This window comes from Pteropus vampyrus, unplaced genomic scaffold, assembly GCF_000151845.1.
Source record: "Pteropus vampyrus isolate Shadow unplaced genomic scaffold, Pvam_2.0 Scaffold25, whole genome shotgun sequence".
NCBI lineage: Eukaryota > Metazoa > Chordata > Mammalia > Chiroptera > Pteropodidae > Pteropus > Pteropus vampyrus.
Genome location: NW_011888806.1, coordinates 8735255 through 8749004, shown reverse-complemented (window position 1 = coordinate 8749004; position 13750 = coordinate 8735255). Strand labels below are relative to the sequence as shown.

At 37.2% G+C, this 13750-nt stretch overlaps 1 protein-coding gene across 1 annotated transcript in view; it reads right to left on the bottom strand.

Annotated features, from left to right (window-relative positions):
• Positions 1-13750, bottom strand: part of ABCG2 (ATP binding cassette subfamily G member 2 (Junior blood group)) — a 159794-nt gene that overhangs the window by 137245 nt on the left and 8799 nt on the right. The window contains exon 2 of the mRNA XM_023528408.1: positions 6309-6530. Coding sequence (XP_023384176.1) covers positions 6309-6511 — 203 coding nt within the window. The 5' untranslated portion in view covers positions 6512-6530. The remainder of the gene's footprint in view (positions 1-6308; positions 6531-13750) is intronic.

Below are 13750 nucleotides of genomic sequence, written 5' to 3'. Positions count from 1 at the left end.
TAGTGTTCTCACTGCTTGAATCTAGTCAGACCAAGAAACAATATATCTGAAGTAGAAATTTAATGGCTAGAAAAAAGCACCTCAGGCATTACAAAAAAACAAAAACAAACAAAAAAACACCTCACCGGTTCTTAACCCTTAGAGACTACTTAATCAAATTGGAAATGTAAAATACATACCCTTCAAATATATGATTTTTTTCTTCCCTGTAAAGTCTCAGATAAGTAAACAGGAAACTTCTCAGTTTAGAAGAGAAGACGCCACTTTCTTAAGGATGTACAGATGTGGTGTAGACACTGCATGTTCCCAACAAATTACGTAGATGTTTAAGGGTAGAGAATATTCAGACAGAGAGCAGGAAAGTAGAAAAAATTAAGGCAGTGTTGACTGTGCTGAGAATCAAGAAAAAGGCAAATAAGTAGTCTGAATTTTATCCTGAAGGTAACCGGTAGAAAGGTAAGGAGAATGGACTGGAGCAAGGAGAATGAGTGGCGGGACCACCGCAGTTACATGGGCATGATGAACGGGGTCTGATGAAGCCCTTTCAAAACCCTGGTGTCTACGCCAATCTCTGTACGATGGGGAGGCAAGTAAAATTTATCACCCAGAGAAAACTATTCCAAGTAGAAAGGGTAAAGTGGAAGGCTTTTTATTCCAAATAATGCCTTTCACAGAGGCAAACACTATGCTACACAAGTGTCATGAGTGATAAACTTCACAATGCAGCTGTATCACAGTGCTTCAACCCAGGAGGACCTCCGCATTTACTGCCTATTGTGTTTGAACTGTCACAAGGGTAAAATGGCTGGTGGGTGCTAGGGTGAATGAAGTGTACCTTCCACTCTGCTCATTAACTGAGAAGCCTCTCACTGAAACACTGGACAAATACAGTGAGTTAGGTAAAACAACCTATAAAACAGGAAAATATTTTATTCTTTCTGAGACCTTTCCCCCGATGTAGAAATATATGCTAATGGCTGGGTGAACTTTCAAGATGCATTTATCTGTAGCTCTTGATGTGCTTTCTCTAGTAATAGCTACCTAGTAACTGTTTCTAAAATAACTAGAAATCAGCTTGTTATTCACTAAGATTTCCTTGTCAGAAAAACTTTCCAGGCTTTTACAAAATCTACTCAAAAAAGACCAAGCAACACTAAATGATTAACCCAAAACTCAATGTGAACTTTCTAACTCAAAGGATTTTACAGACCTCTGAGTTGGGCTTCCTTTGGCACTAAACCCTAGCATTACGCAAAACAAAAAGAGACCATCACAAATGCAAGAGTTCCAGTTTGGAGCAGTGGTGAATTCTTCATTCAACACAATTATTCAATATCTACTTTGTGTATAGAAGACACTCTTCTAAAATATGGGTCAGGGTTAAGGATAAAACAAAGTCCTAGCTCTCCTGGAGTTTACATTCTAGTTCAGGGATCAGAAAACTACAGCTGTTCACATTTTCTGTTTGCATCAATGAAGTGTTATTGTAACAGAGCCATGCTCACTCACTTATGACAATGGCTCTTTCATGCTAAAATGACAGAGTAATTGCAACACAGAAGTACAGTCCATAACACTGAAAATATTTACTATCATGCCCTTTACAGAAAAAGTTTGCTGACCTCTGTTCTATTCCATGGTCTACATTTCCTCTGTTGCCCTACGCTGCCCTCCACTCTAGAATCATCCCTCAAAATCCATTCCTCACCCTTATTTATTGCTTGATAATATTTGCATGCAAGAAAGTCTCCCTTGCTATACTGTAAAACCATGCAGATAAGAACTGTGTCATCTTTCTTTACTCTCAACTCTATAGCATGCAGCACGATGGTCTAAAATGGGTAGATGATTAAATACTAAATACATAAAATGAAACCTAATTACAAGATTCCTGCCACATCTATTATATTTTCGTGAATAATTGTAAAGCCTTTGGTCTCACTTTATGGGCAGAAAGTCAATGTCATTCCCACTGCTCAGAGCGTAGTCCTTCTCAAATACACACACACACACACACACACACACACACACACACACAATCGTCACTTTCTCTCTCCCCATGCTCCTAGCCCTCCAACTTAGGGTTACAGACTTCCATCTTGTCTTCTAATTCCTCTATCACAGTAGAACACAGTGAAGTGCTCTAGTTGTCTGAATCTCCCATTAGATTAAAAGGTTTCTGACAACAGAGGATATGATATATCTTTGTCACTAGCAACTTGCACAATGTCAGGCACCTAACAGACATTCAAAATTTGTTGAATAAATGAGTCCCTACATTTTTATAAATGACAATTACTTATAGGAAAATCAAATGTTTTCAATAGAAACAAATGTCAAGAAGTAGGGAATAACTTATAGATAATAAGTATAGCCTGACTGGAAAATAGGTAGTTACATTCCCTACTTACTATACTATGTTCAAAGAATACATCAGTCATGGCTATTAGACTCTACCTTCCCTTCACAGTGCGAAGGTGATGGAAGTGCTGGGTGGAGGTGCAGCAACCACCAGCACCCAAGAACACAGGCCGCAAAAGAGGTGAGAGAAAGAGAGGAGACAGCTATGGGGTGGAGAGATAGCTTATATTAAGGAATAAGAAAATTGATTAAGTCAGTCAATATATTAAAAATAATGAGAGCCAAGTTTTTCACTTTGGGGGAAAATGTTTAACGAACATCGAAACATGGAAATAACCCTTGGGTGTAAGATCAGAATTAGAGGTCATGGGTTTTAATGTATATGCAGACAGATATAAAAAGGTTTAGATGTGTATATATGAATATACATACATATGTTCCCTAGCGCTGTCCACTGAGGAGGCCTGGGAGCTATGATGACCCAACAGCAACGAATGTTCCAAACACCCAGATCTGGGTTGGTAAATACAAACTCCACAAAAAGGTACATCAGCTCATTCCAGATCTGAGGCAGGGTAAGCACACAGTGAGTCTGAAACTTCTTGCTGTGCCAGAAAAATACTCAAAGAATGAGAGAATTTGTCAAAAGTATGAATTTAAAAAACAAACAAACACAGAACCTACCTTGAAAGGTCTCCCACTGACCAAATTAGGAACAATAGAAATTTCAAGGTAGATAATAATAATGCATTACTATTGAATGCTACTGAATAAAACGCAAATCCATGAGTCTACACTGATATAAATAAATGAGGCAATGCCAAATAAAGCTTTTTCCTTTTAGTAAAATGAAAACTACTCTATACAGAAGAGATGGATGAAAACAGAAAAATCACTCTTTGGTAACTATCATAGTGACAGCTATTGTTGATTCAGGAACGGTCATCAAATGGGCCAAAGCTGGTGGGTTGAGGTTTAATGAACAATAGAGTTTTGGAATAATGTCAGGGTATCTCTCCTCACGATATTTATTAATTACAAAGGGGGAAATGGTAACATTAGAGTGAAGGCTGGCAGACACCAACATGACCAGGTGACCAAGGTTAACATACCTGGAGTGGGACAAGAAAATGCCAGGTTGGATGAGACTAAGGGGAGAGACATGATGTCATAGTCAGTCAGCTATGCAAAGAACATGGTTAACCAAAAGCCCCTTAGAGCCCACCACTGCATCCATTATGGCGCTTTGCTTCTCCTGGGCTACTCCCAGACAATGACCGAGTGGTTATATTGGAGAGGGTCCTCATTTCCTTATTTCTAAAAAATATACACTGAAGGACTTAGGGATAATTGAGCTCCATATAGATAGCTTGCTCTCAAATGATTCAGAATAACACTAATGACAATGGGTATCCAAAGAGACAAAATGACTAGCAAATGCAGTGAAAAGTTAACAGGTAGGAAATCTGGGTAAAAGGATTATGTTCCCACAAGGTTTGAGTTTGAAATTATTTCCAAATAAATTATAATTTTAAAAACCTATGTATATAATGAATTTCCCTGATGATTATAGGATATCCACCCATCTAGTGGAATGTACCATTTTTTTTTTTTTATACATCTTCGGCATTGGTGAGAATAAGCTCGAATGCTGGGTATGGAGACAAACTAAGCGTAGCAGAAATATTTTCCATAAGGTAGTAAAATCTTACCTTTTTGAATTCTCATAGTCAGATTTTGTTTTATCCTCTTACCCCCACAGAGAACATCAAATTCTAGTTACTTATGTCTAAAACATGAGATTACAAAAAAGTTCCAAAGGAAAAACAGAAATTATTGGACTTTTTAGAATATAAACAGTATTTTGAATGATTATGGTGCAATCAAACATAAGTCAAAAATAAGATATATGAAAGCAACCTTTATTCCATCCCAGAAACACTATTTAGTAGAAGATAGAAAATAGAAAAAAAATTAGAAATGCTACATTGAATAAAACGGATGCCCTTTCACATGGATGCCTAAACCAGAAATATGAGTAAACAGGAAATCCCTGATATCCTAAGAGACTCATCGGAGAGATCACTTCACAAGGTATATAAATTTCTAAACACTATGCTGTACATCTGAAACTAATATAATATTTTATGTCAACTATAATTGAAAAATAAAATCATTTTTAAAAGGAAAAAAAAGTGTGACACTGTTTTTATTAACCTAGGAATGCAGGTGAAGATGGACTCATCTATTGGTGGAATGCATACCACTGAACCATAAAAACATGATGAAGCAGTGCTTAGATGACATTTTTAGTGTATTAACTGTACTTAATACAGTTAAGAGCATTAAGTTACTAATCTTAAAAACATAAGCAAGATAAATGTATCCTTGCACAGCATTCATTTGAAATCCATTCAATCTGTACATAGTCAAGTTGTGTTACCTTTCACTTAGCACAAAATTTGTAGTGACCAACTTGATTGTGTTCCACAAAAAAAGAGTCACCTTTCAAAAAAGTCAGTCAATTCTATCTAGGCATGTAGCAAAAGATAAAAGTTTTGTGTCTACCGTTCCTCTCCATATTTTCTTAGTCAGGGTTTCTTTTAACCAACACAAGAAACCAAGAAAGTAGGCTTGACAGTAGTGTTACTACATGAAGAAAGTTCTATCTAACCCTACACAGCCCCTGACATTGCCACACACAATCAATCTCAGATCCCCATCGTTTCTTCCCTACCCACATGCAAAAATTTTCTCCCTTATTTGTCATTTCCTAGCCTTCTGGGAGCAGTTGGCTGCTAGTGACAGAAAAGGCCACAATCCCAGAGAAAGCCTCAAGAAAACATGAGAAACATCTGATTCTATATAGGTCTGCAGCCACACCTGGCCAAAGTGTTCTTATAACCACTCCTCCAGTCTAAGAGAATTAGAAAAGGCTGCCAGTCTTATCTAGGAAGAATTATTTCCCCTCCAACAAATAAATTAACAAAAATTAACAAAATAAAACACAGAGGCCATGCTGTCTGAGCAAATCTAGATGTACTTCCCAAACCACAGAGAGGAAGAATCAGGTTCAGTTCTCTAGAAATAAGAAAAACATGAACAATCCTAATGGCTATCATCTGTGAAAGAAGAGCAATACTTGGTACCTACTAAATTCTTTTCTCATTACCCTCCCCACTCCACTGCCCACGCCACCACCAGGTGATGAATTCATTGCTGGAAGAAAATAATGAAAATCGTAGTTTTGTATTCATTTGGATCCTAAATTTTCCATCACACTGTTCTGCAGCAACATACCTTAAGCTAAGCTAGAGTTGTCTTATATGTAAGTTGCTCCTGTCTGTCTGTATGATTGGGGAAAACATTATATAAATTGCTATACATTATAAACGACTACAAATAGGCCACTCATTGAAAACAAGTCTATTGAAACCCAAAGTACTTTTACAATATATTGTCATTTCAACCTCCTGACTCTTTCTTCTAGAATATAAGGACATAAAGTGCATAAGTACTTAAAGTGTCTGGCTCATAAAGTACAGTGATAGATCTTTTATCTCACAGATTAGAAAACTGAAGCTCAGAGATTATAATTATATTTCCACTATCGAAAAATCAGAAGTCATACGTCCAGGCATCTTTCAACTAAACTGCAAGAGTTGCCCAGGAAAAACTAAATAACACATTAATTATTCAGCTTCTCAAATGAAAGTTGATACACGTGGTACGACCACTTTAAAAATACTTTGGCAGTGCTTTTAAAAATTAAACATATACCTAACACATGATCCAACTATTTCACTCAGTTAAGCCAAAAGAAATGAAAGTGTGTCTATACATCTGTAGACACGTGTACAAATGTCGATAGTACCTTTACTAATAGGCAAAACCTATGAAGTTCAAGTGATGTCAATAGAGATTTAAATAAAAGTTCATGCACATACTTGATATTCATTAGTATTTCTTTCTCTACTGTTTTTCGACCAAGTGGAAAGCCACTCTTCACTTTCACTCGATAGCAGATGTTATGAAAACTTAACAAGGCTCCTTCAGTAACCATCTTCAGGTCGTTGGAGGTTGTCCCAGGGGGCCCATTGGTGTCTCTTTGTGACATTGGGATGAAAACGTGGTCATTATTCGAAGACATCTGGAGAGTTACTGCTTTTCTGTGGAAGGAAAAGCAAGAGTAAGTTGACCATCCAGATAAATGAGACTGTAAACACTCAGTAACAGTACACCTAAAACAACTTCATCTTGGTACAGCCTTCCAATTATAAAATAAATAAGTCCTGGGGATGTAACATACAGCATGGTAACTATAGTTAACAATACTAGGTTGTATATTTGAAAGTTGCTAAGAGTAGATCTTAAAAGTTCTTATCATGAGAAGAGAAAAACAACTGCGTGGTGATGGATGTTACGTAGACTTATTGTGGTGATCATTTCACAATATATACAAGTATTGAATCGTTATGTTGTACACCTGAAAATAATGTTATATGTCAATTACATCTCAATTAAAAAATAAAAATAGAGATCCAAATTTTAAAAAAAAAGAATGACTCGTGATTCATTTTTATACTAATTAAATGTTTAAGTAAAAATGTTTTGGATATATTGGATTCAGTACCACATATTATTAACATTAAAAAAACAAGTGTTTTAAACTGCACTGCAATAAATGGCTCTGTTGAACAGCACTTATCACTATGATAAGAACAACTTTGGTACCCATGTTAGGGAGGCAGATACAACTCTGAATACATTAACTCCAATTAGATATCAATTAAACATCTAATAAGTAAATAGGAAGAGCATGAAAATTACTTATGAAGCAGGAAAAAATGACCAGACGTTAAACTTATCTAGCTTTAAAAGCATATTATGATATGACTCAAGAGCAGGGCAGACTATGTTATTGTTTAGGGGTATTAGGGGTATTTTTTGTGTGTGTGTAATTTTGGACTTTATGACATAGTTATTACAAAAAGGGGCTTAGCCAGGAGTCAAGGACAAGAGAAATTTCTCTGAATTTATAGCTCCAGGATTTATATCACTTGTTACTCTCTTTCAGTCAGCTCAGGAGATAAACTCTAAAATTGTTTGGGATGATACAATCATTTCCTTAATGGGCAAACATATTTAAATTCTAGGAAGATTTAGAATTAAAAATAAAAATGATTAAGAAAATCAAACTAATAGTTAAGTAGTTAATGAATTTAAAACAAAACTGAGTCCTAAATTAATAAATGAAGTTTCAAATGTTTCATTAAGGAAGTTACAAAAAGTCCCTTGAATAGATTTAATTAGGGTAAGACCTTAAAGTGAACTTAAGAGCTTGCGAATAGGTTTCAAATCTGAAACTTAAATAAACCTATTTTAATTTTTAAAAATCAAAGTAATCTATGAAGAACTTTCACTCTGGCTATGACAGAGTAGCTGTTCAAAACCAATCATCCCCTAAGAACAACTGTGAAAGTAGATAAAATACAAGAAGCAACAGTTTGAAGAGCTCTCTCTGATGAGAGCAACAAAAGCAGCCAGTACCAAAGGGGCCAAAATCCTGGAAAGGAGGGAACAACACAAATGCAAACCCTGCATCCTATGCCCCTTCCTCTAGAGGCAGATTGCACATACCTGGGGCAAAACTCAAAAACACCACGTAGAAAGAAGCTACTAGAGCCTAAAAAACTGAGCAAATATTTCAGCAGTCTTTTGGTGCTAGGGAAACAAAATTTGAAGTGACAAGCCTACCAAAAAGGAGGGGCTCTAGAAACCCAAGCTTTTGAGATTCCGGAAGAGCTGGGCAACTCAGGAACAGACCAGCCTCTACTTGAATAACTTTGTCTACCCTAAGAAAGTCCAATCTCAAAGGAGATATAATCATCCAGATTTTCAATAAAAATTACCAGGAATACAAAATAAACAAAACAGAAACAGACTTATAAATACAGAGAACTAATGGTTGCCAGGTGAAAGGGGGTTATGGGATTGGGTGAAGAAGATGAAGAGATTAAGTACAAACTGGTAGTTACAAAATAGTCATGGGGAGGTAAAGTACAGCATAGGGAATATAGTCAATAATATTGCAACAACTATGCATGGTGCCTGGTGGGTACTAGAATTATTGGGGAGGATCACATTGAAAATTATATAAATGTCTAACCACTAGGCCGTACACCTGAAACTAGTATAAAATAATACTGACTGTTACTATAATTGAACAAAATACCAGGCATTACAGAAAACAGGATCGTAATGTTCCAGTGACAAGAAACTAGACCCATGTTAATGCAGACAGAAGTCATCAGACATTGACATTAAAATAATTGCTTTATATAATTAAGAAAGTAAATGAAAAGAGACTATTATTATCAAAAACCAGAATCTTTTTATTTTTATTTATTCTTTTTTTTTAAGAAACAGAATCAAGGGGCTTGGAATAATGAGATTCCTTTGCACTTTCCAGCTGTCCCTTTTCTAGTAATCTACCTATGTCACTTTTCCTCTCTTTTTGTTGCTTTCTAACTGATGAGGCCATATTTTACTTTTTTTGCAAAGCTTAAACAGTTTTCTTCCATAGATACTGCTATACCTATTATAAAAATGATAACTTGCATTTAAAATGCCATTTTCCTGTATTTTACTTTTTATCATACTCTTAATCTGATAGTCTATGTAAATGGAGTGTGTAAGGCAATGAAAATTGCATGTAAGAAAAGTACACAGGTTGATTCTAAAGTCCTCACCCAGACACCTGCCCACAGTGGAATTTTTACAAAGGCTGGTAGAAGCCCGGCCAAGAGATTATAATCTTGACAAGAAGTTGGAGTTCTCAAATCACTGCCAGGTGATATCTATAAACTTATGAATGACACAAAAGTAGGACACTATTAAAGTTTGTTAGGAAAAAACAAAATCTGAATTTCAACTTCCATAAATTAAACCTTGCATTTAAAATGTTCTCTATCAATTAATGAGTTGCCTCTGATTTGACAGATTCACCCTGAAGCATCCAGTATTGACACTATATTCAGGTCCAAAGACTGCTCAGTAATGTAGAGCACTGAAGTCTTCAGGCTGAGGGAGCAATATGAGTCCCCAATAACCTTGTAGCACAGTATCTTGTCCAGGACAGGACAGTATCTTGTCCTGGTACCGAGGACAAAGTCTATCAGACAGAGAAGAATAGATCCCATCACAGAAGTTTGTACAGTTAGTGAGAAGCCACTGCGGTTATTTAAGCAGGAAAGTCCCATGATACTAACTAGGTTTTTAAAGGACCACTCTGGCTACTGTGTGACAAGTGTGGAAGCAAAGGCCAGTTAGAAGGCTATTACAGAAAACCAGGTGAGACATGCTTGGACAAGGGGGACGGGGACGCTAGTTAATGACAGAGGAGGATGTCTAAAGATCAACAAGGGCTCAGTACCAACTTGGTAAGTTTTAGGCATCTGTGAGATATCCCAGGAAGGGATAGCTTTGGTTAAAAACTGAGAACCTTAAACAAGACTCTTATGACAAACCACCCCACTCTCTTGGGGTCTTCATTATGCAATAATGTATTGCTCTTCAATTTTAAGGACATGCTACATACCGAAGTTCAATGGAGCATCCAAGTGTGAACTGTTTTCCAATAGGTGTCGATGGATTTACACTGTCATACACAATTCTGAAGTTTAGAATCTTGGTAGCTGCAGGGGATTTCAAACCCCATGTAGATCTTTGTCCTTGCCCGCTCCCAGCTAGCCACTTGGCCTTCTCTCCTCTAATGATCTCGCCTTCCCCACTATCTCAGCCACACATGCTCCCACCTTGGCATCATAAATAAAAGACCCTGTCGTCTCGCCCACCTCCCCTTCCTTTCTTTCCCATCTTTCATCCATCTCCAACCTTGCCCACCCACTCCCTCTATGTATCAGAGGCCAACTCCCCTAGGACTCCCTCTGCTGCTCCCTAAAGGGAACCCTCTGCTTGACCCAGCTTCTCATTCCCTCCAGCCTACTCCAGGACACCTTCTCCAGGAATTTCCTCCACCCCTCACTTTTTCTCCCTGGCACCAATTCTTCCTTCTCTACTGGTTATAAAAATTCTGTAATTCTTCTCCCTATACTCCTCCGATTAAGATGACAGATAAGCCCCAAATACTAACTACCCCTTTGAGTTACACCTTGTTTCTTAAAAAAAAAAAAAAAAAAAATTCTACAGTTCCTGTCCATAGCCCTCCAGTTTCTCTCCCTCCCTTTTCTTCTTGAATCCCCTCCAATCAGTTTTCACTCCAGCTCACTCCCATACTCTTCACAAAATTAGGTGACTGACAAAATAACATATCTCATGACCAATTTGTTTATTAAAATATGATTCACAGACCATAAAATCCACCCTTGTAAAATATGGATAATTAAGTAGATTTTCATGTATTAATGATCAATTCTTAGTCCTCCTCCGAGGCAAACCACCAGCAACACTGACAAGAGTAGAATACTCCCTCCTAGAAATGCTTTATTCACTTTGATTTCAGGACACAAAATTAGAAACTCAGCTTGGAACATGTACTTCCTAGACATTCATGCAGAGAAGATGCAGACGGCTGGAGGGTCCACAGTTCATAGGAGATGTCCTGGAGATGGTGTTGGGCCCTGACTTGGACAGGGTCGAAGCGGGGTAGCTGCTGAGCACATCGATGTGGCACAGCAGTTATATTCAGCTGAAGGTGTTTGACTTCCCGAAATCCCTGTCTGCCTGAAAGCAGAGCCTCTCAAAGGAACTTAGTTGTCATAAATCTCTCCGAGAAGCAACCTGGGAAGGCTGACTCTTACCATCACAGTAAAAGACAAGTTGGCACCACACCAAAACAGACCGGTCACAAAACTGTCCTATTTCCCTTCTACCCTCCTAAGGGCCCGTTTAGCTCTCCTAAAAACCACTTATTTTCCCATATGTGCCTTTCTCCCCGTCCCCTTCTCTTATTAAGGTGGTTTTAAGGCCCAAATTCTAATGCCCCTTTGAGTCACATTTTTCTGTCAACTCCTTTCTCACATGATTAAATCTGATCTTTTTCTCTTGCTAATATGTCTTTTATCGATTTAATTTGCGGGTCCCCCAATCACAAACTTAAGAGAGCAGAGAATGTTTTCTCACCCCCACACTCTAGCTAGAGAAAAAAATTCTTAGACTGAAGCCTAAGTCTATGATTAAATTTGTGAAAATTGAGCAGCACAAGCAAAGATACATAATTCAACAAAGTTAAATGTTACCAACTCCTTTTATCCTTACAAATTACACAACAGATCACTTCTTTAATAGATGATAATCTCGTTCCTGACATTAAAAAGTCTGTAAGTAAGGCCCAAGTAAGTGATTATTTTATGAATCGCAGATCAACATAATTCGGGGTCAGACTGAAAAATACCTATGCTTTCCACATGCCTCAGCGACATGAAAGGGGAATAAAATAGCACTGTCTTTTGACGCTGTCAAAATTTATGACAGAGACGTTAACCAACACAGCACTGAGAGGGCCTGCAAAGGCATCCTCACACCCCAAGTCAGTCCTAAAGCCCACAGGAAGAACTCTATGGTGAAAACAGCACTTTGGTCATTACAACAACCCTTCCCATTAACTTCTTCCTCTCGTCTAAAATAGAGCTTCCTCCCTCTTGCTCTCTCTTATATGTGTCTTGCCACGGCTTCAAATGCTAATTACGATCCTTTCTTTTTCCCGAATAAATCCTGTTTCTGTTGGAATCCCTAATCAACCTTTTGTTTACAGTAGAAAAAAAACATGTGGAAATGTCCCTAGTAATTTTGTAATGTTATTTAATTTCAATTCACTTAAACTTAAATAGTCACATGTTGCTAATGGCTACCATATTGGTCAATGCAGGTCCAGACTGTTTATTATTTTTAAATATATTTAGTCATTCCTGGATTACTTTACAAATAATTGATTTTATAACCCCATAAGAGACAGATATACTTATGTGAAAAACATATAAAGGATGCCACTTCAGCAAAGGTGCCAGATTCAGAAGAATACATTCTCCTTGGGCAGGTGGGGAACTGCGGGGAGCTACTGCCAAATAGTCAACCAGGATAAATCTTTAAATTCTCTTGCACAAATTGTTTTAGATAGTAGAATTTCTCTTGATCATATCCTAGCTGAGCAATTGGGGTTTGCTCTGTTGTTAATACTTCTTGATGCACTTGGATAAAACACCTCTTGTGAAGTTAAGAGAAACTAGATAAAATCCAGGCACTAGCTAAAAGGTTAAACACAGTGCCCACTGTCACCTCATGGTTCTTTGATATCTTCAGCTGGCTGCCCTCAGGTATTATTTCCTGGTTCAGACATTTGCCCTTAAAAGAACAAAACATAAAGCCTTTCTCAGTTATTCTGGCATCCATGTTGCTCAAATGTGGCCTAAAGATTCTAAGAAAACCATTTTCCCTCCCACATGGGAAATGACATACCAAAAATAAGCTTTACCAGTAACAAGGGACAAACAATCCTTTTAATAAATGATATATGTTACTTTCCAGTGATTGATCAGCAATGCTTTCAAAGAAAGATCTCAATCAATAGAGGGAAATATAAAAAATAATATTAATGGAGCCACTTTAACAGAGAGTCAGAGGTGCCATCCCAGAGGAACTGCCTCCTAGGTCTTATTCCTCAAACCCTTAGAATGTTAAAACTGGACAAATTGAAGATATTGCTTAGGATTAGCATCATTATGTTATCTTATCTGGACCTATACTAATTCCTTCTTTAGCTTGACTCCCATAGAAATTCCTTCCTTCTATTCATATAATTATTCCTCTTCCCTTTCTCATAAATACTCCCTTGCCTTCACCTCCTAATCAGAATACTATTTGTGTTGCTGCCTGAATCGGTGCTTGCAAAATGACTATTCTTTTGGATCTCAAATAAATGCTTGTTGCCTTTATTGTTAGGTTAACAGCACATCTCGAAGACATGACCTGTGCATATCTCTCCTTCACATATAATCAGCCATCAGTCAGAAAATAGTTTAATTGTGTTACAAATTTTAAAAACTGTTTTCTTATAAGATCCAAATAAATAAAAATTCCTATGTTCATTCTGTTTGTTTTGTAAGCGTTTATGGGTTATCATTTGAGAAAAACTGGCAACTTCTAAAAACACTAAAGCCTGCCAATTTCATTTCTTTCCCATAAGAGATCGAACTCCAACTGACAACTAACATAGGGTCCAGCATGGTGTTTAAAATTTAAGGCATCACTCTTCTTTGTAGACATCCATTCGCTAAGTCATACATGAAACTTAAAAAGCTCAAATTTATTCCAGTAGCACAGATAGTACCCACATCTTGGTTTCTGATAACATTCTCCAAAAAAAGGAACC